This window comes from Hermetia illucens, chromosome 4, assembly GCF_905115235.1.
Source record: "Hermetia illucens chromosome 4, iHerIll2.2.curated.20191125, whole genome shotgun sequence".
In the NCBI taxonomy this organism is placed as follows: Eukaryota; Metazoa; Arthropoda; class Insecta; order Diptera; family Stratiomyidae; genus Hermetia; species Hermetia illucens.
The window spans coordinates 117,645,950-117,673,242 of record NC_051852.1 but is presented as its reverse complement, the minus strand read 5'-3'; the positions used below and the strand labels follow the sequence as shown (position 1 = coordinate 117,673,242).

Genomic DNA, 27,293 nt, shown 5'->3' with positions numbered 1-27,293 from the left:
GATGGCGTAGGCTAGGACGTTAAAAATATGTTGGAATTAAAGAAATAAACGACTTTGTTGCTAGACCACGACGTCTGGGACTTTCAAACCCCAATTTTTACTTCATTGAATATGATCATGGTATAATTAAACGGTGTAAACATGCAAAAAACAATAACCTTTTATTTTATTATAATATTTCACATTAACGGATAACTTGCATATGATGCTATGCAGTTTGCATTATTTTTATTTCGTACCATTTTTATGTAACCTTTATCCCCCCACTTTTTCCCCCAAGAATTTTTAACAAGCCAGTAATCAAGGCCCGTTTTTGAATCGGTCCCATATCCAACAATAAGGACTGCATGGTTCACGTTATACTTATTACAAGATTTACCAACATATACTCCTTCCTTGTAGAGTTGAAACTTTTCATCGGCTGCATCTATAGCCACAGAAATTGGCCCAACAGTCGCTACGGCCTCCATTAATGCTTTTTCGCTTCCATACGGTATTTCAACGTAGCCTTTGTCAGTAGCTCCAACATACTTTGGGTCAAAACGACACATCCAATCCTCTCCGTCATATGGATAACTTTCTTCAGTATCGATTCCTTTATTTTCGCGAACATATTCGTAAGAGAATGTCATCAGCCCACCAAAGCAACCATTGTTTCCATAGTCGTACGAACAGTCAATTAAATTCTGTTCCGAGAGTGAGATCAACTTTTTCGATAGACGATACTGCTGACCCTCCAATGCACCAGTTGCAGAGAATGCCCAGCATGAGCCACAGTATTCTGAAAAGTAAGAAAAGGCTTCAAATATTAAAATAAGGATCCAAGACTGGTTTAGTTTGAGAAAAGGTTAAAAATATTGAAACTTTTTGGAACTCAGAATGAACTCTACTAGAAATCCAAAAATGCAAAAACCCGTGAATTTTGAAAAAAGGAGGAAATTTTTGCGTTCGTGGCAAATTTCGCAAAACTATAAGAGTCCAAACCCAGTATATTCCTAATTGATAACTAGTGATGCTAGCTGCTTTCATGAACCGGATATTAAGAAGGTTCAGGGCAAACTAGCTGCCAGCTACTACGGGCTTAGGACAGTCACGTTACGAATGCCAACTCCTAAGGCCAGTAAAGGGAATAAGCAGACTACAACCTCTTCATCTGAAGCGTCGATAAGTTGCTAGTCCCTGCTTTTAGGTGGTGGTTTCAAAAAACTTCCAGGCTATCCTGACTAACTACCTATGTAACGGCGACGAGGCAATGGCCACATTCACCTAAAATGTCATCAGGAGGATAAGAAGATTCCTTGACGCTCTACTTATTTGTCCTATGACGAGAACGAAATTCACAGTGGAATAATCGTTAAAACTATCCCTTATGCCAAGGGTAAAGACATGGGGGTAGTAGCAGGAGGCGATGTGAATGGCGATCTTCAAAGTTAGTCCGTAGCATTGACAATGGAAGTCTCCAGAGGTGCCCAAGAATGGTTTACCTAGTGTCCGTAGCCTGACTCTAGCTAAAGCTGGGCAATGCCTGAGGGTTTCTCCCTCGTCTCTGCAGCGTCGACAATGTGAATTGTAAGGTGTGTCGAGTCTGGGTTTCCGGTCCTCCATTGAGTCCACAGCAACGTTTTTCGTGAATCTCGGCTTGCATGTCGGGCAGTCTGTTCGTTTGTTTAGGACATTACTAAGGCCATGGAGCTTGGCTCTTCAACATCCATACTTATATAGTCTGATTGCACTGCACGCTACAGCGTATTTATTGTGAAGCTCCAGGGGATGATGTGTTAGAGTTCATTGAGAGCATCTCCCGGGCAGAACTGCAGAGCCCCGGTAGCATATGCACTCGCGGTCCTTCACTCCTTTCCTGTTCAATATGCGCAAAATTTCGTCCATCATTATCAATCAGAGCACCGGACAGTTGGCGCCACCCTGGGGCATACCTCTGTTCATAGCTCTGGTAAAGGGGCTACCTCCCAAATCGGACTGGATTATCCTAGTTCTTAGCATGGATATTATCCAATGCGTAAGATATCGTTCCAATCCTATTTAGATTTAGTCTTCCTTGATGGCGTTAGTACTCACGTTGTTAAATGCTCCCTCTATATACCAGAAGGTAGCTAGAGTATATTTCTTGTACTGTTCAACCGTACTAATTACCTCGTGGAGAGCGGTTTCTATGGATTTACCTTTTAAGAGGGCATACATCGTTCCTAAGTCGATATGCAGGATTCGCTCTAGGGTCTCCAGCATGAAGAAGGTGGGGTTGATTGTCCGGAAGTCCTTCGTTTTCAGTATGAAAACCACGCGTGCATCTCCAAGAGTGCGGTATGTGTCCGAAAGAACTGCACCTCCAGTAAATCTTTGCAAAACACGGCAGAACCCTTTCTTGTTGTTTCTGCAGCATAACTGCCATTATGCCATCTGGGCCCGTGGGCTTATATATATGCGGAGAAGCTGTTATAGCCCAGCCGATTTTATCCTAGGTAATAACCGATTTAATAGTCTCATAAAACTGGGGCGACATACCTTTCAAGTAAGGCTGTGAACCACAGTCCACCTTGTCGGGGGGAAGTACGTCTGAACAAGCAGCTGCAGGGTTTCACCATGGATCCATTCGGGAATTCGTAGAAAGCAGATTGTATGACACATAAAATAGAGCTTAGCACGATTCGCAAGTGGCGCATCAAATCCATTGTTGTAATTGAGCAAGCGGCTCAAATGATCATAACTAGCATGAAAAAAGCTTTCGAAGAAAGTTGTCCACTCAAAACACTAAAGAAGGGCAAAACACCATGGTGGAAGCCTGATTTAGCAAAACAGGGAAAAAACATAAAGAGTACTCCTAAACCGGGCTCTCAAGTCTGATTCAGCTGTTAGGTGAAATAAGGTTAACTAAACGCTTTTGCGAAGAAATAATTATAATTCGGTTGAGGTAATCTCGAATTGAAGCGCGTCTTTATCAAGGAACGTAACCAACAGCTCGGCAACTTACTTTTACAATAAAGAAACAGCAAACCATTTGACTGAAGTGCACTTCCCAGGCAGCATCCAAAATCTTAGCTCGGGGCCGACAGCCGCACACAGCTTTCAACCGAGAGATGATTCGTTCCATACTGAAGGGGAGGAAGATGCACATATTGGTTGGATGGAAGTCTGTTGAGGCCAAAACTTTTAGGGGCTACCCACCCGAAGGCCTTCTCTCTCCTCTGATATAACTCCTCTATTACGACTCCTGGAGAACACAAAAGTCTTTGCGCAGAAATTTAAATGCAAGACATGCAGATAATCCACAGTTGGTGCTTACGTAACGGACTAATGGTGAACGCTGGGAAGAATGGACTAGTTATGTTCACTAGAGATTTCAGGTTAGGCAGCTACGCGGTGCCCACCTAATTAGGGCGGAAATCCAACAGGTACAAACACTCTAGTATTTAGGAGTACATCTGAACTCCAAGTTAGCATGAAGGCATCATATCCATCCATCATCCCAAATGCAGATTGTTCTAGTGCTGTAGAATTACAATAGGCAAGACCCGGGGACTTTCACAACAACGGATTGATTGGATGTATACGTCCATAATAAAGTCCATCTTGATTTATGCATGCATCGTCTGGTCGCCGAAACAAAACTTTGCTAATATCAGGAAGCTTCGGGCACTGATTCAAAGGCTCGGTTGCGTAAGTATTACTAGAGCAATGAATACTACTCCGACTGCGGCCCCGAAACTATCCTAAATCTATCCCCTAATAATTTGAAGGTGACACGGATTAACGATGCGTATGGGCTCGATACTATTAGCGGGTGGAAAGGCTTCCAATCATACGGCTATGCACCCATCTGGAAATCCCTTGACAAACATGAGGTGGCTTTGACTCTTAGATTTGTTTTTGGAAGGACAAACTCCGTCATAATCACTAAAAGCGAAGAATGACCGTCATGGGAAACGAACCGCGTTCAGGGTTTTTTTTTCGGAAAACCCAATTATGGAACTTGGCCGACCAATTGGAAAAATTAGAACCATATCTCAGGCGGAGATATATAGAATGGTGGACTGCATTATTAGAACCTGGTCGTCGGATTGTCGAATTGCCCAGCGCTATCATCATTAAATTTAAACAATATATGAAGCCAGTTGGCGTGGAGTTGCTACCAATAGTTGCTAAAACTTGGCCGACTGAACGAAACATTCCCGATATGGGTGCCAAAACAATTGAATATCGCTGGTAATGAAGGCTGACAGACTAGACTGCCAAGGACCTGAATTCACAATGGCGGGACCGGAGTCAAAATTTGACATTCGGTCATCCATTATCAAGTCCGCTCTGAAGGGTGTATTCTAAATATTCACACAGCCGAATGCCGAAGAGCCCGGGGGCTGTACTGTTCCCTATATCACCACATGAAAAATTTTGAGTTGGTGGTCCCGGCCAGCTACCCGGTCTCCTCAGACCTCCGACGAAGATACCTCGGAAAAGTTTTCTTCAATTGAGAATCTGCGCATTCTCTGTCCTGGGAGATGTGCTTGGATTCACAAAAGTCTGTGAACGCCGCAGGCGGGAAGCCATTGGATAGGCGATTTCAAAGGACAGTACAAATGGTCTAACGAACGTGGTGAGTACTTGGTGCTGCGCCAAACCCCCACCCCCCGGGTTTCGAAGGAAAATCCTTTTGATACTTTTTATTGAAGATTTGACATTACCTTGATCCTTCACTTCAGTCACAGCACCTTCAGCTGTCCAATTTATCGATTTTGGGATGAATACGTTTTCTGGTTTCAAGAAAGTTGCTGATATACCCTCTCCTCGCGTTGATCTGTAAAACACAACACACATCAGTATAAAATAAAGGAGCCAGGACAACAATACTAGAATTCAATACGTACTTGAGCATTGTTAAGTTGAATCCATAGAAAAATTTCAACCTTTCCTCACGATTGAAATCCGCCAAGTGATTTATTGCCAATTTATAAGGAACGAGACTTTGAAAATACTTCGCATTGTGCTTGTGTGTTAGAATCCAACTTTGTAAGTAATTTCTGAAATGCCTTTTTTCCGAGTATATATCATGGTAGTGCTTGCCAAATTCTGTCTGTAAAAACGAAGAATATTTTTATGATGAATAACCAAATATCATTTTTATTGCCTTCTCAGAAAGATAAGATTACAATATGAAATTATATTTTACATGCGTCATTCACACCTTCCAGGACACCCCAATAAGTTTACATTTCTTCCTTAACTGTTCAGCGCCATCTAGCCCCTGGGCGACCCATCGACGACATGAATATGGAAACAGAGAATGTATACTCCCCAAGTGACAAGAGGCCACCTAATTTGCATTCACCAGCGGATTCCATGCCCCCAATGGAGAGATTTATGGAAGGCATCGCCTCCACTGCAATGGAAAGCCTGCACTTAGTGCCTGTAAAGCAGCCAGTCAAAAAAGAGAATACAGTAACTTCCATAATGGTAGAAACTGGAAACCTGACTACTTCCGCCCCATCTGAAGCATTACTGCCTAAATTCTCCAGAGAACGAAAGAAAAAGGCACGACAAAAGGAAACTTTAGCCTCTAAGGTGGGAAAACTACAGGTTGAAACCTGTTAGAAACTTTGTTTCTACTAGAAAAAACGATAAAAAGCGGACATTAGCCTTAATGCACCACCAGGGGCGACACTATCCGCAAGGAAGAAGAGTTGGGAACAAGCTAATAACATGGGCGAAACCCACACTGGATGCAGAACATTTCTCGGTCAGCGGTAGTCATTCATCTCTTATACGATTTCGTTTCACTTGTCGGACCAAAAAATGAAGTAATTAACCTAGCAATCTGCCCTACAAAGACGAGATCTCACTGTCAGACTAGCGTAACTTGAAATTTATTATGACTGCTACAGGCGAGCAAAGACAGAATCCTAGGAAAACAGATTTGGCGGAATTCAACAAAGTTCTTGGCAAACTGCACCTTCCTAAAGGACTAATAACTCCTAGGCCGAAGCTCATTTGGAAACTATGCACCGGATACTTGTAAAGAGCTTTTAACAGGCTGGCCCTTCAACCCGAGGTGAATACGGTAAAACAGCTCCCTGGTGGAATCGAGAACTGCAGAAACCTGGAACTAGGAAATCAACTAGATGACTCCTAAATCTCATTTATAAAACCAAGAAGACTGGTTGGGCTGCAGGAACTGCACTTCCTCAGAGAACCATTTCTATGTGTCAGATCGCAACGCTGCAACTCGTTGCCTAGTGTGCCGACCATTCCACTGGTCATTCATCATCGCTAATATTCAAACAGCTATCGTCGGAACCGACGTACTCAAGCATCACGGATTAATAATTGACTTACGACACCATCGATAGCTTCACCAGCCTTTCCATGATCTGCACACTGGGCCGGTTCCACAAATTTACACCAGAAGCGCCGTCTCATCGCAATCGACACTCCGCGACCTTTCGGAGGACAAATATTGGCAAATTATCGCAAAGTTCTCAAAGACTGCCTTTTTGCCAGGAGAACTGGCGACCTTGGCAAATTCACCACTAGATCGTCACCAATGGACCGCACGCCTTCAACGCATCGCGGAAGAACGCCTCATCGCAATGACAACTAATCACGCGGACCGGTACCTACTTTCCATAAGACTAGCGGTTCGCTATTCTCGGTCATCGACCCACAAAGAGCTCTCTACCAGATTCCGGTCACCTCCGAGGACGTCAACGAAACAGCCGTCATTACGACTTTCGGCCTGTTTAAGTTCGTAAGCATGCCAATCGGGCTCAGGAATGCAACGCAAGCACTGAAGCAGACTAATAATCACCTCTTCAGGAAACTGGATTCCGCCCATGACCAGAAAGAACATCAGCGTTACCTCGAGGAACTTCTTTTGCTCCTGCAGGTGACCAAGCTCCAGGTAAAGATCGTATTCACTAATTATTATCACCCCGGCACCCCACGCGTCCTCACTTTGGCAATCGAGGCTGACTTCACGACTAACCGTTGCAAGCAGAGCATCGCTTCTGCTCCCACTTCAGCGTTTCTACCATCGACCCAAAGATAGCTTTGTGCACCTACGCTTCCAACATGGCTATCGGTGTGGCCTTGGACCAACAGCGAGCAGGCAGCACATGGGCTCCATTAGGCTTCTTCTCAAGGAAACCGTCGGAGGCTAAGCAGCAATATTCCACTTATGACTGCAAACTTCTCGCCCATTTCGCAGCCGCCAAGTACTTTCCACGGATCCTGGAGGGACGCCAGTTCATGATATACACCAACCATCGCTCGCTTACCTCCGCGCTCCGATGGGGCCTCACCACGGCAGACCAGACAACTCGACTTCATCAACCAGTTTGAGAACACGCTCTGACTCACGTGGAGACGGTCTCTATTATCACCACAACCAGTTCCTGCTATCAGCGAGTTCCACACGAAAAACGACCAACTGCCGCAACTCATCGCCAGCCATCGTCTCAAGTTTCATCGACTTGAGTTGGACGACCTTGCAACCTACTATATAGAGTTCAACGGGACGATCAAACCATATTTACTGGTTTCACTCTGCCACCAGGCTTTTGACACCGTTCACCAACTGGCACACCCAAGCGGCCGGGCCACAGCCAAGCATGTAGCACTTAGGTTCTTTTAGCCAGACTATGCAACCGTGAAGAGGGGACAATTCAGTATATAGCACCTACGTACAGGATGCCGAGCACCCCAGCCGCTATACGTCTGCAAGGTACTTCATCAAAACCTGGTGTGTAATATGCTCCGTAGAGGATTTTGGAGGATTAGAGCTGAAAACGCTGTCTAAGGACTATACATGGTGATGCGAAAAGAAGTCACCTTGGCAACTTGTGCTGTAGATCGAGGAGTCCTGCCCCGTAGCAATCTGGCTTAGTGCCTACCTCTATAGTTTAGAACCAACGCGTCACTACCCAGTAAGTGTATGGTCGTATTCACTGTGCGTCAAAACGCATCACCGCTGTGATGAAAGCTTTAGGATGTTTCTTTCAGTTCATCTTTAGATCGTCGTCATGTAAAGATTCTTCACCGAAAGTATAAATTAAGCTGCCAACTGAACAAATCACCATTCTTTTAACAAAAAGTTTCACGAAAATACATAAATTTCACCAAACACAAAAAGGTCCTACCTTAAACTTTCTCCAACTCTCGATAGGGTCACTATACAAAATGTTCGCGCTAACAAACTTAACTGATATTAGCAATAAGAGCACACCCTTGAGTATCATTTTGAATGCACAAAGTTAGGAAGTGTTCACTAGTCAGCTCTAGGCAAGAAACTAATTCCTTATAGACTTCCCCGGTTTTTAAATTTGAAATTGCATGTGTGAAAGATAAACATTATTCGTCATCTAAGAAGCCACAACTCGTTGAATCTTATCGGAAGCAAAAACGAAAGCTTGATACGTGAAGTGGTATCTCCAGTATTATTTGTTTATATCCAAAAGAAAGATATCACGTTGGATCTTCTACGGGTATATACAGATTTCTTAGAAACTGAAGAAAATAAGTTTTTTTTGAACGCAACTTTTCTATCTTCTAAACATAAAAATTGCACGGTTGCTATCAACTACGTACACACAAATTTGAGCGAAACCACTGAATGTGGAACATCTTCACAATCGAATGGTTTGGCGAAGATTTGTAAATAAACAAGTTGATTTTTACAAGAAAAGAAACAATTTGTTATGAATGCGTTTTTGAAACTGGATCGATAATATCCATATTAACAGTTTCAACCTCTTGTCGTAAGTTAAATATTTATGCTTTGTATAACATTCAAAAATCAGCTTTTTTGCACTTCAACTCTTCAAAACAGAAGATTATTTCCGATTAGAAAGGTGCAGGGCCTTAGAGAGAAAATCCAGGGCCGGGGTGAAAATTATGCGGGGAAAATTGGACTCGGAGGGAAAATCATATGAGTTTAGGATAAAAACTATGACGGGCCCAATATTATCCCTTTTTTCATTGAAATTTGTATTGGGGGCCCTCGATAAAATTCCGAGCCCTGGGGGAAAAGATACAACTTCGTTCCCTTTTTCGACCGGCACTGCGGAAGCTTCTCCAGGAAGTCTCTCCTAAGAACATTAGCATCCTCGTCAAGAAAACTATACACAGAAAGGGCAAGTTCAGCGGCAAAGGGCTGCTGGTCATGTGTTAGAAGCAAATGGGCCTGACAGGGAAATGAGTCGATCCAACAGCCCGGGGAGAAGCTGCTAGCAGAACCCCAAGCCAACGTGGAACAGCATACGCCGAGGGCTCTGTGGTCAATGGGGAGCTTTAGTATGCGAACTCTGAATACCTTGGGCACCTTCAATTTCAAATAAAACCGTTAACCTGGTGACCGGGCTAGCCAGGGTTCTTCCCGGCCTACTGTGGGACTAAGACATTGACTCAATTAATAAAAACAGAAAACCGACGAGAGAAGAAGAGGTGGTGATGCTAGGCACATTATCGGAGGATGACCTGCTGGCATCCAGCCAGGGGACAGGTCGAGAGCGGTATAATCGGTGACAGCCGTAACACGGCCGTATTGAAACCAACCGTAAAGACCTCCCGAGGCGAGATCGCAGACGGATTATTGGTTTCCAGCTTGGAATCCACTGTCTTCAAGCTGGCTTCAGCGAATATCAGCCAAGAATGTCGGTCACCGAAAACCAACTAAGAACCGAAAGCCCACTAGAGTCCTACTCCAGAGCCAGTCTCAGAAGGCCATTCATATTCTGAGCAAGATTGCGAAGAATAAGAAGGCCGGTACAACTGACGAGCAGTATGAAAGGACTTCGTTAAATACCAGGCGATTGTTCAGGAATATAACAGCAAAGGCCTGGTAGACGAGCAGAAGACGAAGTCCACAGCTCTCAAATGCAATCGATCTAAAGGCGAGGTCGAACAAAAACAAAAGCAGAGCAAAGTATTCGAGAGCTCGGATGCTAAGCAACCTCTGCAGGCCGGTCAGCAGCAACAGCCAGCCGACCAGCCATGAACTGCGAAACCCTTAAGCGACGTGGCCAGGAGCCACTTACGTGTGGCGGTGGCAAATGGCAATTACGCTAGCTGCAAACTAGCGCCGAAGGTGTGGACCACCGTTGAGACCAGGGTGTCGAAAATAATCATCGAGAATCTCCTGACCCTAAAGGTCAGGTCTGGTTTGATTCCACTCATTTGGTCCATGAGTTCCGTGTTATAGCTTGCGAGGACCAATTCTGCAGGGACTTCCTCGGTTTGTGCGTCGCCAAGATCATTGACGCCTGGCGTAAACCTCAAAGTTATCACCTTCAACGAGATTCCCAGGAGACCGGTCACCCGCATCTGATTGCCGAAGATCCACATCGATAAGGGCAAGCATGTCGAATCCCTGCGCCTTCAAAACTCCAGCATTTCCATGTACGACTGGATAGTTATCAATGAGTAGCAACCCCAGGTGAAGAGCCAAACTTTTCTGCTCCGTACAAACGGAAAGTGTCTAGAGACACTTGAAAAGGTAGACTATAAAGTGCGGTTCGGAGTCAGGAATGCAACATGGCTTACATGGCACACCACCGATCAGTTCCGCCAAAAGAACTACAATATTTGACGACCACCATAGCAGCAAAGATGACCAATCTGTTGATAGGCTGCGACGTCAATGCAAAGCACACGCTTTGGGGCAGATCGGAGATCAACGAAAGAGGTGAGCCATCCTTTGATTTTAAGATTAAAACAGATCCTTCGGTGAGTAACAAGGGCAGTACACCAACCTCCCATTTTCCCAGCCCGGAGAACTGTGACGATTGTGAGGAGATCCTTGATATTACCCTACTAATCGACAATGGGATCCTTAGGGTGGAGAACTGACCAGATATTCTTCTCAGACGAACTGGAATCGAAGCTCGGGGCTCTCGAAAAGGCATTCGATATCGCCTTTAAAGTCCCATGCCCTTACAGTAAGAGGGCACTGCCACCGTGGTGGAAAGAAGATCTGTCCGGCCTTAGGAAATTTACCTGGGAGATCTTTAACATCTGCTACAGGTACAAATATTGGCAGCCATTCAGGGACTGCCTGAAGAAGTACAAGTCGGTTATCAAAACTGTCAAGAGGTGGTCCTGGTTGGACTGTCGGATTGTGGGAACATTGAAAATACCAGCCAATCTGCAAGGCTCGGTAAGATTCTGTTCAAGGAACATAGGTGCCCATCCTTTCTTAAACAGTCGGAAGGCTCCTGGACGGAATTTTCTGGTTTTTCTAATTGGAGGACGCGATTTTTGAATCCAGAGAATTGGAGGCAATGCATCCGGGAGGTCAAGGCTCGATTTGGGCTGTAGCGCCGTCGAAAAAATGTAGTCATATGAGGTATACAATGAAAAGTCTCGCAAGAGGCGGCAAGGCGAGGACTAGAAAATGATAATTTCTTTCACGAATCTGTTCTCAGAAACTATCCAATTGGAAAATTAAAAAAAAAATCATAAAGCTGGTATATATATGGTAATTAGCCCTCAAAATCCTCTCCATATTGATATTTCTATAAACCAAGGTAATATTAACTCCTCCGTAGCTAGTCCCAAACCCGTTTGTGAAAGGATAAAAGATGGATAACTTAAGTTTGAATGCCTGTAGGCCAGGGGCAGCAAGGTATAGGTGAGGAAAATGAAGCAACTTCGTAGTCTTGCTGATTACTCACTGAGCTTCCTCACCTGCCAGTTAGGTATAAAATGAAAATCCATCAAATGAGGAGAAGGAGAAATTTGAAGTCCGGTACGGATAACCGGCGGGAGTCTCTAACTTATTGACTGGGCCGCTGCCCTGTAATGCACAGCACAGTGTCGAAACCGGTAGTCGGGGGGCGGTTTAATGTCTAGGTGGATTAGGAGCATTGCTAAGCCTGTTGCAGCTGTTTCGCCACAATCTCTGAGATTCGGCATGGAAAACTCGTGTGGAACGTCGCGCCGACGTGACTCACTTCGGCAAGACATTGCCAGCAGGCGGGCAAAGAGCAAAGTGCAGAGGGGTTACCGGAACTATGCCGCAATAATAACCCACCCGTAGTTGAAATTCTGGATACACTAAAGCAGAAACAATAATAATAAAGTTTTTGGCAACAGTCACCTTGTCAGTGCGTCTTTCTGAGGGTACTAACATCTCAGAGCCCATTCGCATACAAATGGGCATCTTCCAGAAATTGAGTCTTCTTTGTTTTTGCAATGGCACTGAACACCTTTTCATGGCTACCGACTGAGGCTAGAAAGCATGGTTTTGCAATAAAATATGGCTTACGCGCTAATGCGAACTGGCACACTGGATGTACCTATACGACAGGAGGCTATTTTAAATAGTGGACATGCTTAGGCGTGATATCCGGGTGACATTTGGATAAAAATCGAATCCGAACCATCCGTAAAGCATTACAGACCTCCACTTCCAAACTATGACGAGACAGACTCTACCAGATTGTTCAATAAGTTTTGCGCTTCGATAAGGAAAAGACAATTTTATGGGTTGAAATACTCTTCATTGGTCAGTGTAGTCTCCGTGAACATGAATGCACCTGTTCCAATGGGATTCAAATTTATGAATTCCATCCCTGAAGTCAGAATCTAGAAGGGCTGAAAAATACGCTTCCACAGCTGTTATAACCTCATCATTTGCATTCATCGCATGAATTTTTTAGGACTAGAAACAGAGGATGCTCAAACAATTCGAATTTTAATTCATGGATTTTAGCCATTGTCGAAATTTTCTTGTGATACAGTGCATTGTCCTGATGAAAAAGAACTTTTTTCTTCTGCAAATCTGGACTTTTTTCACGAATTTTTTCCTTCAGCTGGTCTCAAAATTTACATAAATATTCAGAATTTATTGTTTTACCAGTTTGCAGGTAATCCACAAACAAAATTCCTTTCGCATCCCAAAAACTGATGCTAACACCTCCTTAGCCGATTTCTGGACACGAACTCGTTTCGGAGCCTAAGAATCAGGTTTACTCCACTCTTTGCCTCTTGTTTTGATACAGGATCATGGTGATAGACTTCAGTCTCATCCATAGTGATGAATTGAAGCACAAAAACCTGTTTTGCTGTTTTCGAACGTCCTTGACGTGGATCGTCTTCAAGGCTTGTACGACCAATTCCAGCAACCATCTTTATACTGTACTAATTGGGAGCAGTCCTTATATACTTTCAACATTCGTTCGTAAATTTCCTTTGCTTTTTTAAACCTCCCAAAAATAAAAATTCGATCACTGCACAATATTTGATTTTTCCCATTGTAAAAACTACTGTAACATGTTGCTACTAAATGGTTTGTAAACAAAGAATGAATTGACAGATTGAAATGAAACTTCACATACGTTCGTATAAAGAGTGTACCAACAACAAAAAATTGGGCTAGTAGCAACGCCCTTTCTTATCGAACCGCAAAACTTATTGAACAACTTAGTATAAATACCTAGGAATTCTACAAGGAAACCATGCTCAAGTTGATGAGGTGATCTGAAAGATGCTCTGCTGTCCGAATTCCTGCGATGTGTGCAGGTGGTGATGAAAACGCATCTCCCGAGGAAGAATAAAATAAGCGCACTGAATGTATTCGCTATCCCTTCACTGACTTATGCATTCGGAATATTGCTGTGGACGAGGACCGATCTAGAAAACGTCCAGCGGGAGATACTGTGCCCAATTTCGAATGCATCACCCGAATTGTGTCGTGGAGCGGATGAACCTGCCTCGGGACAACGGAATTATGGACGTTGTTGACGTGTCGGCACAACATCATCGCCAAGTTGATTCACTACACGCTTATTTTTAAAACAAGGTGCAGACGAGTCTTTTGCATGCGGTTCCTTGTAAGGTAGATTGCAGGCTTACTACGCTTGAAGGATCAATCTTTCAATCCTCTAAATAGGGTAAAGACAAACCAGGAGCGGATCGATGAATCGAAGTCGAAGGCAATGCACGGCAAACATGTGAATTGCATTTGACAACCATTTGTCGATATGCACCTGTCGAACAGATGGCTGTGTGCTGGTGAGCACTTTGCTGAAACGCTAATAACAAAAAAGCGAGTAGAGAACGACCAGTGAATTGGAGACTTTGGACCATCTCATATCTGGCTTTACTGCTATGGCGCCGATACAATACACGAGCAGGCATATTGCTGTAAGATAATTCATCAAAACCTTGCATACAAGCATGAGCTGATCACGGGGATAGACTGCAAAAATACACAATTCGTGTTCGATGTTGCGGGGAGTTCTCGACGGATTCTCCAATTAAGTTACCACCGACCGCCACCACCAGAGCCCCTTTATCTTTTAAATAGGTAGAATCTTCGGAGCGTAAACGCTTGGCACTTAGTGGTAGTATTTTTGACCCTCCAGATATTCAAACACAGTCTACTATAATTGTCTTTGCAAATAGTAATATTAATTTCGTCCAGCCAAAAACCAATAATAGTTGTGCTGAGCCCTGGTTGAGCAGATGTGATAACATAACTTTTAGGTGGAAGTGTTAACACAGCCAGCTCGCTTCTCCGTTTGCAGAAAAGGGCATAAATATTACAATACAATGTCCATCAATAGCAATTCAGTTAAAATGTAAAAAACAAGGGCTTACGGTGTTTAGCATCTTATCATAGCCGGGTCAGTCTTCCTTTTTTCATACTCACACTCAATTATAGAATGACCGGATAAGAGCGAATTTAATATAAAAACAGAATTAAGTATTTCATCCACTTCTAATATTTCCTTACTAAAATCAATAGTACAATAAATGACATAGAATTGACGATTTCGAAATTACTCTACTTAAAGCTATCGAAATACGTGATAAAATTACAATACAAAAAAAGAGAACATCAACTTATCTCATGAATGCGACGATAATTATAGATACTGATTATTTATTAATGTGTTAGGCTTCATTTTAAGAAGCCCACATTGAACTAAATCGAAGGGAAGTTCAAAACCCTTTTGGCAAAAATATTTGATGCGATAACGTTACGACACGCTGATCGATTCGCTGTGAAACCCAACGGAATGTTCCCATGTTGTTTCATTTCGCTTGTCGTTTCCTTTTTTGACGGGGATCTATTAGTGTTCTTTCTTTTTCGGCTTTTTCGGGTTACGCGACCGACTCTTTGCTTTACACAAAGGACATATTGGCGCATTCCGATGGATCTGCTGATGGCACGATAGACATGATTTCATCGGGGGCGGTTGTTGCCTATAAATGAATTAGAATTAAAACTATAATTAGTGCGAATTACACATCGTCAGGTTACTAGCCTTGATATTCCTTTAGATTACAAACTAAATGATGAGTGACAAAATTATTATATAAAATGAAAACTTGCAGAATCAATATTCAAAAGATAAATGGTTACATCATTATGAGAATAAATTGAGAAGGCAAACAAAACAATGGATATAGGACTAAAATTTTAACACACAATTCCATATTCAGATGAACTTTTCTATGCTTCAAAGTATGCGGTTATTTGGATAATCAGATGAAAAATTATATATTTCAATTTATATTCCTCGAAGTAAAGAAAATTTATTTCAGATGGAAAATATGTGTCTGATTATGGCAATCCAATTGTTAATTAAACTTAACCATAAAAATTACTGTTTAGCTGGAACAGCATTTCGAAATGTAATAATTGCATTGACGAAAAGTGAAAAATGAAATTACTTCCTCATTGCGATAAGTAAATATAATAAATTTCAATTCAACTAAATTCAAACATAAAAATAACGAAAATAAACAAACCTTAAATTGACATTAAAATCAGACCTGAAGGTAGGATGACCCATTCCTATTGACGGACTCTGTTGCATCCGATTCGGCGGTATTTCCGGCTTATTTAAACGCATCGGTCCGACTGGCGGCGGAGGTGGCATGAATGCATGTGGTCCTGATGGTTGTAAAGAAGTCACTGTCGATTCTGGCAACAATGGATGCCGAGCGTGAGGACGAGCAAAAGATGATGTCGTAGCCGTTTGAGATTTTGTATTGAAGTAATTATTCTGGAATCGACTGGAAAAGGAAAATATTTGTTTATTCAATTTGTTCTTCAATATCTCTTGAAGATAAAATTCCATAAGTTAGGAGTGACATGAACTAAACAAATAAATTATTTCTTCGTTGATCTTGTTACCACTATATTACATCTAAAACCAAACAAATGCAAATCGGGTAGTCTATTGTTACTTCAATTCCCAAACATCAAAGATCTGAAAACTTCTCGAAAATTTTTGAGGAAATTCCTGATTGGTGGCAAAAGTAAAGTGCCATGAGAGAAGAAGAATTAGCAGCAAATGATAAAAATCCCCTATAGCGCATAATGAAGGAGCTTCCAGTTACCCGTATGAAAAACCCTTTCGATGATTCTATGAGGGACGTTAACGGTAGATTTCTCATCCACAATGAGCAGTTGAAGAGGTGGAGAGAACACTTCATCACGATTCTGACTTATCTAGCATCCTTTGAAATTCGATTTGTTGGGGATGATATGACAATTAGATGCGGGGAGCTATTCCAAACAGAAAAGAAATTATCTTCAAACATCAACGCGCGTTCAAAAGGAGTAAAACACCGCCCTTGCCGGTCTTCATACCGAACTGCAAAGTGCAAGGTGCTACATCGTAGTAAAATGAGGAATTTGAAGCCCAAAACGTATTTCATGCTGTCTAGGACTGAAGGACGTGGAGAGATTCAACGGACAATCTTATCTTTCCTCGAACACCCCGTCTATGATAATGGCACCTGATTGCTCCGCCACCAGGTTGGAAAAGGAGGGAAGCAGAGTCCGGCCGACACATGTCACTCTTCCTATTTGCATTGACGGGCAGAACCTCGAAGGCTTCGAACAATATATCTCCCTTCTGCGACGATTCGTCGGTTTCGATCGAGTGCATTCAAATTCGAAATTGGGTCTTATATTATCATTTATACTGACGCCAAATTTTCGACTTTTCAGGTAAATTTCTAAAACATAGTTATATGCTATTATTAACTTTATTTCAACAGATATCGTTATGCGATATATTTTAAGGCCTAGATTATCGATGCATTACTATGATTTTTTCCGATTGTTTGGTTGGATAGGTTCTGGGAACAAGACTGTTCTACTTTTTGGGGCACACATTTTGTGTTGTCACTTCCCTGTGTTTCAACCAATATAAGAAAGAAGACTATTTTCGAAAAGTACCCCTTCCTTTGATACCCTACAATACCATATTCTGTGAAAAAAAAATGCGGTTCACAGACCACATATTCTCACCAAATTTTGTGATGATTGCTCCAGCCGTTAAAAATCATAGTCATAAAATTTTTCCCGGTACATTTATTCAAGTATATTTTTGACGTAGGAACCTAAAAAAATTTCCGCAACGCTGTATATATTCCTCTGGAAGGAAAATATCGACATTGCACTGATAGAGAAGCTTTGCATCGGAGGAAGCCGGATCATCACAGGACTCCAAATCAAATAAATATTACAATTTATTTCCCAGCCTTAGGGGTGCTGATTGGGACAGATCTAGAGCATGTATCTTCGTCACAAAGATCCTGAATGGCAGTTTGTGTCCAAATCTGAAGTCCAGCGACTAACCCTGTGCACTTTGGAGCAGGTGGTAGCGAAAAGCTATATAATTCCTTACCTAGCTTACAACCGGCCAGCACCGTTGGAAGAAATATACAACATCTGACATCTACCCTTGCGTCGCGCAAAGCCAACATTTTGATGCCAGTGAAAGTGACACTCTGTGGGGCAGTTCAAATACCAACGAAAGAGGTAGATCTCTCTTCGATTTTTTTTATTAACACAAACCTATAGGTGTGTAGAAGGAGCAGTATACTGACCTTGTACTTCCCAAACTTTGGGATCTGGGGTGCTCCTACATACCACCGTATTTACTGACAACGGGATGTTCAAACTGAAGAAATAGAGAGTCGTCTTTGATCAAAGATCTTATCGGATCAATCTGAATTTCACTTTAGAGATTTCCTACATTTTCAGAAATCCCAAAAAAATCGACTGGAGAAAGTTTGGTCAGGTTATCAAAATGAAGCTTGCCGGGGCTCCCAATGGTAACATCCCCACGAAAGACATAGTAACGTCAAAGGTCCAAGTTCTAGTAAAGGTGTTTGAAATTGTCCATAAAGTCTCGTGCCCAGCAAAATATAACCAGGAAGTGGTCCTGGCTGAAGTATTGTCAGAACACCGAAAGCATCAGCAGTTCTGCGGGGCTCAATGATCGCCATGAAACATGGGAGCTCATCCCTTTGTAACGAAGCGAGCAACTTGCGTGTCGAATGCACGCAGTGTGAATCTTGGTGGTCATGACATCGAAAAACAGTTCTCGAGAGCGAAAATTGTTTTTCGGTGTCAGTAGAGAATCGAGTAAGAGTACGGAGAGCCGTTCTCTTGTTATTGTTTTTAATTATATTTCTAAGTCTGCAGTCGGCCGTAAAATAAAAACAAATCGGGAAACCGGAAGCTAGACGCTTCAGGTATTAAAACCTAGCACTTAATATATGCATATGTTATGTGAGAATATCCACTTTCGCAAATCTCAAATTTGCACAGAAGCGAAAACTCTGACCTATTATAACTTTGTTAGTAATAGTACGACTTCTATTACTAATAAACACACTACAAAGTGGTTCATCATCATAATCAGCAACGGCGCAACAATCGGTATCCGGTCTAGGCCTGCCTTAATAAGGAACTCCAGACATCCCGGTTTTGCGCCGAGGTCCACCAATTCGATATCCCTAAAAGCTGTCTGGTGTCCTGGCCTACGCCATCGCTCCATCTCAGGAAGGGTCTGCCCCGTCTTCTTTTTCTATCACAGATATTCCCTTATAGAATTTCCGGGTGGGATCATCCTCATCCATACGGATTAAGTGACCCGGCCAATGCAACCTGTTGAGCCACAACCAGACGGTTATGGTATCGTTCATAGATTTTGTCGTTATATAGGTTACGGAATATTCCATCCTTATGTAGGGGGCCCAAAATTCTTTGGAGGATTCTTCTCTCGAACACGGCCAAGAGTTCGCAATTTTTCATGGTAAGAACCCAAGTCTCCGAAGAATACATGAGGACTGGCAAGATCATTGTCTCGTACAGTAAGAGCTTTGATCCTATGGTGAGACGTTTCGAGCGGAAGCTGAAATAGGCTGTTGGCTGCCAAAAAAAATCGTAAACGTGTAATGAGTTGTCTATCTATTTGATTGCATTCATACAATTTCGTTTTCGTCCACTCCAATAACTGGTTGACGTCGTCGACGAAAAAGAGCGACACAACGGTGGACCACGTTTTCAAAATTAGTTCCGGCCCTGTCAATTCGAGACATTCACATTCGCAACTTACTTGCAAATTGTAATTGTACAGACGGTGGAAACCTCACCTCTTTCGAATTAAGCACCAAATCTATCAAGGAGAGTAGAATTAAAATGTCATACCCAATGGATAGTATGTATGCCAAGAACCAGGACAATCCAACCTAATTGGAGAGATAATCATTTGATTAGACTTGTGAGTCGAGAGATATCCCAACGTGGCAGTAGACAATTTGGTAATATTAGCGTCAAGGATGCTTCCGTCCATTATCAGCGAAATTATGGTATGAGCGTTGGCGAAGCACGTCTCTGAACTGCAAAATGCGAACTCGGCATAGATGCAACCAAAACGGAGCTCAATGGTACACGAATTCGTCCTCCCACAGTTAAATGCGCACATATTATCATTTCCGTCCAACTTAAATTATCTGGGTGTGATTCGTCTTGACAAAATGGATGTCCGTTCCATCCTAAGGTATGATTCTATTGTGTGGCGGATTTGTATGGTCTTTCAGTATGCGTCAGGGTATTCTAGCGGTAATACTGGAAGCCTGTCAGTAGCTGGGGTGTTATACGAGCCTCAAACGTAACATAACTATCCTGATTGACAACTAAGCCGCCATCAAAGTTTTGTTCTCTATAGTATCTCCAAGCTAGTGGGGCAGTGGAGATAAGCGACGAACAATCTGATTGGTTACAAAACTTTACTCAAACGCTCTAAATGCAGTTTGTTGTTAGTAGCCAAATTACATCAGAATGAATTTTACTCAATAGTCATCATTCGAATTCACAATTTCTCTCCCAGCGTTCTAGGGAAAAGCAATACTCTCCTCAGAGGAAGAATAGTGGATTAGTGTCCCAGCTCACACATGTTTTACAGGCAAACAGCATAGTTAGAAGGTTTCAAGAAGTAATACCATTTCCATAGTTAATAATCTTTCCAAAAAATTAACGCCAACGATGATATTTATGAACGCACATACTCAGCAAATAAAGACGCTTGATAAAAAAATTCAACTTACTCCTTTGTGATGACGCTGCCTTCTTCTTCGTGCAGATCACGTAATGGACTCAATCCTAAGTACTCACGACGCATCTGATCTATTTCTGTTTTTAATGGATAATATTCCTCGTGTATACGATTCGCCATTCCGATTGATCGCATTCGGTTCTCCTCAGTTTGTTTGATAACGGCCTCCATCTGCAGAATATTTTTAAATACATTTAAAATGGACAAGTAAAATAAAGTGTTTCTGAGGGTTTAATATATATAATATATTAGCGTTTGTGGAGTAGGTTGCAAACAAGATACGTCTAGCAAAAACATTAGCTTTTTTAGAAAGGCTTAGTAAATAATAATAACTGGCGCAACAATCAAAATGGGTCAGGGCCTTGAAGTGTGTTAGAGCACTTCGCACTTGTGTTAGAGCGCATTCAAGACCGCAACGGTACACTACAGGATTACAGTACCCTATTTGAAGCAATGTGGTCAGCATTGCGCTCGCCCGAGAATATTACCCTGATTTGACTCAGGTACTCATTCACAGCTGAGTCGACTGATATCCGGCGTCAAATCACGATACAAATCCCACTGCCACTAGTGAAATTGCCTCCTAGTGTACCGTTACGGTCTTGAATGAAGTGCTCTAACACACTTCAAGGCCCTGATCCAACATGGATTGTTGCGCCAACGATTATTATTATTATTACTAGTGAAATTTGGACCACAGCCTTCCATAAAAACCATTCAACTATCCGGACGGCTAAGTAAATAGAACTCGTAAATAATTGCTGGGGTTAGGATTATGATACAGAGAAGATTTATTTTGTTTGAGGATTGAGAAAGTCCTAATTCCGCATCCAGTTGATGTTGAACCGGACCAATTGGGAAGAAACTTTTTCCCCCATTAATGTCCACGGACCCCTCCTTTTGAGCTAAATATCCAAATTTTCAAAAGAATGACTCAAAGTTTCGTCCAGGGCAGAAGCAACTCGTCCAACGGGGCCTCCAGATATTCTGCACTCCAACACCATCAAAAATAATCGTATATTGAACGGAGTAGCAATTCAGACTCGACGTCAGTGGACGCATTGGTTATATTTCTGCTTGGGAACAAACTCGAGCGACCCAAAATCATGCGTGCATGAGTACATCTACGGCTCTAGCGAGCGAGAAAGGAAGCTTGGAGCCACGAACCACTCCGAATTAATGAGGACATAAGTGGACACTCCAAGTGAGGCCACATCCGCCAGTAAGCGTGAGATACGAAGAGCTGTATGTCGGCCACGCGGTTGGTCACATGCGGGCGGCAACGTGTCATCACACGGCATCTTCAGAGCCCAGAGGCTCTGCATGAAAATGTTTTCTGACCGAATCGATCGAAAATCGAGGATAAAGCGAAATGCATCATCGGGTGGCTACCATGAAATCCCAAGAGTATATAAAAAGCCAGGCGGAAGGCAGACTATCGTCCGAAACGTTGCTCCATCTTGACGAGAAGAGAACGAGTCTGCAGCCAAAACCGTTCTATGGGGTTGCGAATTTCAATGTTGAAGCTAATGCAGTATCCAGCGATGGATACAGCAGCGCCGAGGAGCCGGTGAATATCGGTCGCCTGAGCAACGACGGCGGCATCCGGGCTTCGCTTGAGTCCCCTCAGTATGAGGCGAGAAAAAAGATCCGCTCCGACGATAAGATCCGAATAGAGGCGAGCGTCCGCAATCTGCAGTCCGGCAAAGGAAACGAAGGCATCCGGTAGGCGATGTATTATAACGTAGTCTGTCAGATGCGGTAAGTGAGCGTTCAATCGTCCTGACACCACTGACTGGTACGAATGAGAAGTGCCGGGAAAGACGTAGCCGCTGCGGTGGCGGTTTCGATACGGAAACTGCTTCTGAAAACGGAACCGGACCTCGCGTTGAGGAAGATCAGAAAATATGAAGACACGGGGGTTGAGGAGAAGAATCTTGGTACGTTGTGGTACGGTGCCCACAACGTGACTTGGGACAGGAGTCCAGTGCAGAGTGAGTCGCCTAGCAGTTGACGGGCGCAGAGTTAGCCATGCTATTTAGGCCATGCGACAGGGAGTGGTGGTGCTCATGGCAAATCCGGCACGTCTTCCTTGTCTGACAGGCGTTCATCATATACGTGCCCAAAGATTTGAGACACAAGCGCGTTGAGATGGTGAACCGTTTGCTTCCTGGAACCGTAATCTAAGCGTACTTCGCACACTCAATATGGTATTAACCCACTCAATATGGTATTAACCCACCCTTAAGAGTTTCCGTAATGTCAATCTAGAGGTCGAGCGATTTGATGACCGACTGACCATTATATTAGTTGATCGCATGATTCTCTTCTTCACTGCATTCGCACCACAAGCAGGTCGTTCCGATGCCGAGAAAGATGCCTTCTGACAACTTCTCGATACAAAGATATGTAAAGTGCTAAGACTATATCACAATTGCGGGCCACCTTAATGGCCATGTGCGGGAAAACGATTTGGAGGGCGCATACCGCATAAGACGCGGACATTTTATCGGACGTTGTTTGCTGTTTTCCGAATCAAGTCACCGGAAAAATAGTGTGAGGAACGCACCGGAACGCCGCGTATTAAATGGTGGCGGTTTCGTGAGAAATGATCCAAAAAGTAAAGTGCAAAGGGTGGTGGGCTTATCAAAACCGCTTTGGGTCTGTCGGTGTTCATCAAAAAAGCGCCCTATCATCAATCCTCTTTGTTCTTATTATGGATACCGTCATACGAGACATCCAACGTCCAGAGCCCTATAGACTGCTTTACGCAAATGTTTTCCTGGCGTCTCATAGCAAAGCTTATCTCAAGTAATTTGTTCAAATATGGAATAATCGCCTCATGCAACACGGCGTCTTCGATGGTATGATCATGTATTTTGCGGTAACAAGAATTCACTTGTCAAAATTGATGTGAACATCAAAGTCAATGGGAAAAGATCAAATAGCTGATCAAAGCAACGGTGGGTTGATACGCTCGATGGTGATCTAAAACCTCGCGATTGTATCCAGATCAAGCCTTTGATAGAACAAAATGGCGCAACCCATCAAGACGAATCTATCTCGCATCTAAACGGGATAAAGGTTGCAGGAAAGGTAGAAGAGTTTGAGGAAAGATGATACCATCTATCGAAACACTCCACGTTTTTCAACCAAGCCAGCATGATGAATGACACGGAAGAGAGGAAATCGTTCTGATAATAGATTGCCGGTATGCCCTCCTATGCAGTGCACTCGAAATCAATGAAGTGCAGACGAGCGGATATGTAAATTACGCAAATTGCTCCCAAATGTGTGTGGGAGAATGCAGAGTGGAGGTTGCCCTGTTTTATGTTGATTAAGCTTCGAGGTGTTCTTTGTTGCGTTCCAGGATAATGTTAGCTATAATATTTGCGACAGCAAAGAGCATGCACCATCATCCACTTCGTATACTCACTGAAGATCTTTTGAAATTTACGGATGAGTGGAGAAACTCTCCAGAAATTGCAGGATCAGTTCCGCGAGGAGGCGTCTTTGCACTTCTTGAGCGCCCCGCGAAGGGTACTTAAAAAATATCCGCACTACGTGTACTACGAGAGGCAATGCGGAAAATAATTTCAGAGTTGGCAGAGTAGTCCATCAGACGTTGCTGCAGGGAACGAAGATTGAGGGTGCAGAGCCGTGACGGATAGTCGTTTGTCATCAAAGACTACACCCAGGACAGTAGTGAAAGGGGTTGTCCGCCAAGAGGGAAAGAATGTTGGGGAGGGTTTCAGTGAATAGCATTTGTTGACATTCAGTGTCATTTTGTTAACCGCGCCCCAATCGAATAAAGTATCATGGTGGGCTGCAAGACAGCACAGTTCAGCGCAGACGAAACAGAGGCAAATAATTTAACACGAACAGATGAGAATGGAGGGGAGGTCATTGATAAAAAAAGAAATAGCAGGGGATCAAGTATGGAATCTTGGAAACTAGAGAAGGGAGAGAAGGAACGAGATGAGTGTCCATGAAGAAAAATTCTGCACGAACGGTATTAGAGGTAGGAGGAAAGCCAAGAGATGATTGAGGGCAAGGAAGTTGAGTAGAGAGAGTTTGGAGAGATCATTGTGGTCAATAGTATCGGAAGGTTTTGGCGTAATCGATATAAACAGCGTGTACCTCCTGTCGCGAATTAAGGCATTTAGCAAAGAAGTTGGTAAAGAGCAGCCCCCCAAGAAGGGAAAGATTGGGTGGGGTTACGGGAATAGCAAGTGTGGAAACAAAACGGTTTCAAGTTAGCGCGGACAAGCACGGCATCGACGCTTCCAGGGAAGCGCATAGCCTTGAAATGAGCGAGGTTGGCGTCATTCTTGGAAGTCCAAAACTTCTTCCGCAATGCATGTATTAGGTGAATGTTGTTAAGGATCTCCGTGCTGAACCAAATTGGATAACGTAGGAGAAGAAAAGACATGATAGGAAAGGAGATCGGACAGGATATTATAAAAGGTACCCAGTGCAGTTCATTGACATTAAGGTTGTGTTGAGACCGTCAAAGTTGGCCTACCGGAGGTTGAACTTAACAGAATTAGGTGCAGCTTTGACATCTGAATGGAAGAGATGTGTATTAAATTCAAGTGGGTGGTGATGAGCCTCAATTTTGGCAAACGGGGATGGTGGAGGAAATAGAGAGAGGTGGCGTTCGGGGAAGTTGGAAAGAAAGAAATCGAGAGTGCGGCTCAAAAGTGTTTGGAGGTGTTGAAATTCAGGGCAGAACAAGTGTTCATGAAGGAGGAGAGTAGAAGGGAAGAATGGAAGGGTTTGTTGAAAGGAATAGGAAGGTTAGGACGACTAGGTCGCATGATCATGCGGAGTTTAAAATCTCCGCAAAGGAAGAAAGGGAGGGAAGGGAATTTGGGATAAGGGTTTCCTACAAGCTGTCAAATAATTCAGGCAGGAGACACATTGCCTCCCTAACCATTGCAATAAAAAAAATCGCTCTTGTCACGGCACTCTGTATTCCCCTAAATTTGCTGCGTTATAATAGCTCAACGCATCATTTTCGTCCCCGCTTGCCGCCACATTAAGAGACTTCAGTTCTTTTCGCTCATCGATCCGCTTTCAAGAATCCGAAGTGAGCTAAAACTTGTGGCTCGCCTTTGGGTGGGGGGCCGACAGCTTGAGCTGGGCTAGAAGAAAGCGCTCTTTTGACAGCGACTCAGTACTCATCAATATTTTCAATATATTTCGGGAACCTGTACAAGATCACCCTCGACAGAAAGACAAGACTACGACCACAATGACACCTCTCGGACGTTCTTCCTGGAGAAAGGAACGTCTCCTCCAAAAGTATGCGAATAATATCAATAATTCCACAAACCTCATTTATATCGGCGTGAATTTGCCTCAGTTCTTCCACATGGCTCATCTTCTCCTGCAGCAGCAGTTCCATCTCCTTCCTGTACTCCGCCAAGCATTTATCCTCTTCATCCCCAATCTTCACCTCCCGAATAATCCGGAACTTCAATTTCTCCAGTTGAATTGTCTTATTCCTGCTCGACATTGTCACATAAATGCCGACATCAACCCGAGAAGAAAAGGAAAAAAATCGATGAATAAAGGAATGCATCAGTGATTTGCATCCAATTAGAGGAAAAACGCCCGTGCCCAACTCACCGGATCTCCTTGATCGCCTCCAGCTTCGCGTAGATATTCCTTTCGTTCGACGAAGATATTTCGGCCATTTCCAGCAGCAGATTTTCAATTACACTTTAAATCAGGCAAACACGCAAAGCGAACGACGTTTTTTGGGGGAGAGTTGTTTATTTTTGTTTTGCGGACGCACATCAAACACAAACATTCACTTGAGATCCGGCACGAAGTTGTGTATATGAGCACATTCGCATATTCGGAAAGTCTGCAGGGAAGACTTTATTTGATGTTTTTGACGCCAAAAAGAATTAAACTGGAACGTTTAAATTATTCGCATGGAGCTGCCAAAAACAAGAAACTTTTGACGTTCTTCGACAAGACCAACGCACCGTCGATGGAAACGAAAGTTGTCTGTCCGTTTGAAAAGATGCTGCGCGGGTATCAACATGTTTCTGAAACATTTCTTGCAGTTGTTGACGATGCAGTGGGTTACTGGAAAATTATTTGAATTTCAAAAATATGTAAAAAAATCAAATTCGGTTTATAATACTATGCGCAGAATGGATTTTAATGGGTTATTAATTTCTCTCTAATTTTCTTATTTGAGAATTTACCTTTTTGGTTAATTTATTATAGTTATCGTTCCGATGCTTGCAGTTCTTACGTATTTACTAACTATTCAAATATATTGTAGTAGGAGCAAGCTACCTAGTTTTATTTTTATTTTTAGTTAATTTATTGTTTATCCAATTTGGAAATGAAAGAGGCTCTCACTAGTGTCTGGAGATGTATGCTCCGTGCGCCGTCGAGTCCTTTATTTTTCTTATTTCATTTCCAGATTTAGTTGGCGTGTTGATCATTCGATAGGTACGCGTGAAGTCTAACGTTTGCTTGATTTTTCAGGTCTCGGTGAAGTTCTGTAAAACGATACTTGAGGGGGGAAGTGTTTAAAGGGCCTCACCCTCCAAGCGTCTGTCGTCGGAACACTTCACTGGAGCTTCAATACAGTCAATTACGTCAACTTTCTTTTTTTAAGGTTTTGTGTAAACACAAAAGCTTATTAAAATCGGTTTACTGTCTGTCTGTCTGTCTATCCGTCACATGCATTTTTCTCGGAGACGGTTGTAGCGATTGACACAAAATTTGGTAGAAAGATGGGAACTATGAACGCTCACGCATATAGTGAGTTACATCCATTTAAGTCGAATTTAAGGGGGGTCCCCATACATGCAAAAGGGGGGTGTACATTTTTTTTTCATCAAATATAGTCATGTGGGGTATCAAATGAAAGGTCTCGGTACGTACTTTTCG

The 27,293-nt window shown here is 43.0% G+C and overlaps 2 protein-coding genes across 3 annotated transcripts; both read right to left on the bottom strand.

Annotated features, from left to right (window-relative positions):
• Nucleotides 1-141: 141 nt before the first annotated feature.
• Nucleotides 142-8,282, bottom strand: LOC119656049 (procathepsin L-like). Its single transcript, XM_038062314.1, has 4 exons — nucleotides 8,145-8,282; nucleotides 4,878-5,083; nucleotides 4,695-4,807; nucleotides 142-781 (listed from the first exon to the last, which is right to left on the bottom strand). The coding sequence occupies exons 1-4, from the start codon at nucleotides 8,241-8,243 to the stop codon at nucleotides 180-182; spliced, it is 1,020 nt and encodes a 339-aa protein (XP_037918242.1). The 5' UTR covers nucleotides 8,244-8,282; the 3' UTR covers nucleotides 142-179.
• Nucleotides 8,283-14,706: 6,424 nt separating this feature from the next.
• LOC119656107 (zinc finger C4H2 domain-containing protein) lies at nucleotides 14,707-26,413 on the bottom strand. 2 transcript variants are annotated; one of them, XM_038062423.1, is made up of 5 exons: nucleotides 26,007-26,413; nucleotides 25,711-25,882; nucleotides 20,365-20,543; nucleotides 15,787-16,029; nucleotides 14,707-15,213 (listed from the first exon to the last, which is right to left on the bottom strand). In XM_038062423.1, the coding sequence occupies exons 1-5, from the start codon at nucleotides 26,072-26,074 to the stop codon at nucleotides 15,081-15,083; spliced, it is 795 nt and encodes a 264-aa protein (XP_037918351.1). In that variant the 5' UTR covers nucleotides 26,075-26,413; the 3' UTR covers nucleotides 14,707-15,080. The 2 variants fall into 2 exon arrangements, with proteins under 2 accessions (XP_037918351.1, XP_037918350.1); XM_038062422.1 differs by having other exon boundaries at nucleotides 15,763-16,029; nucleotides 26,007-26,412.
• Between the last annotated feature and the right edge of the window lie 880 nt (nucleotides 26,414-27,293).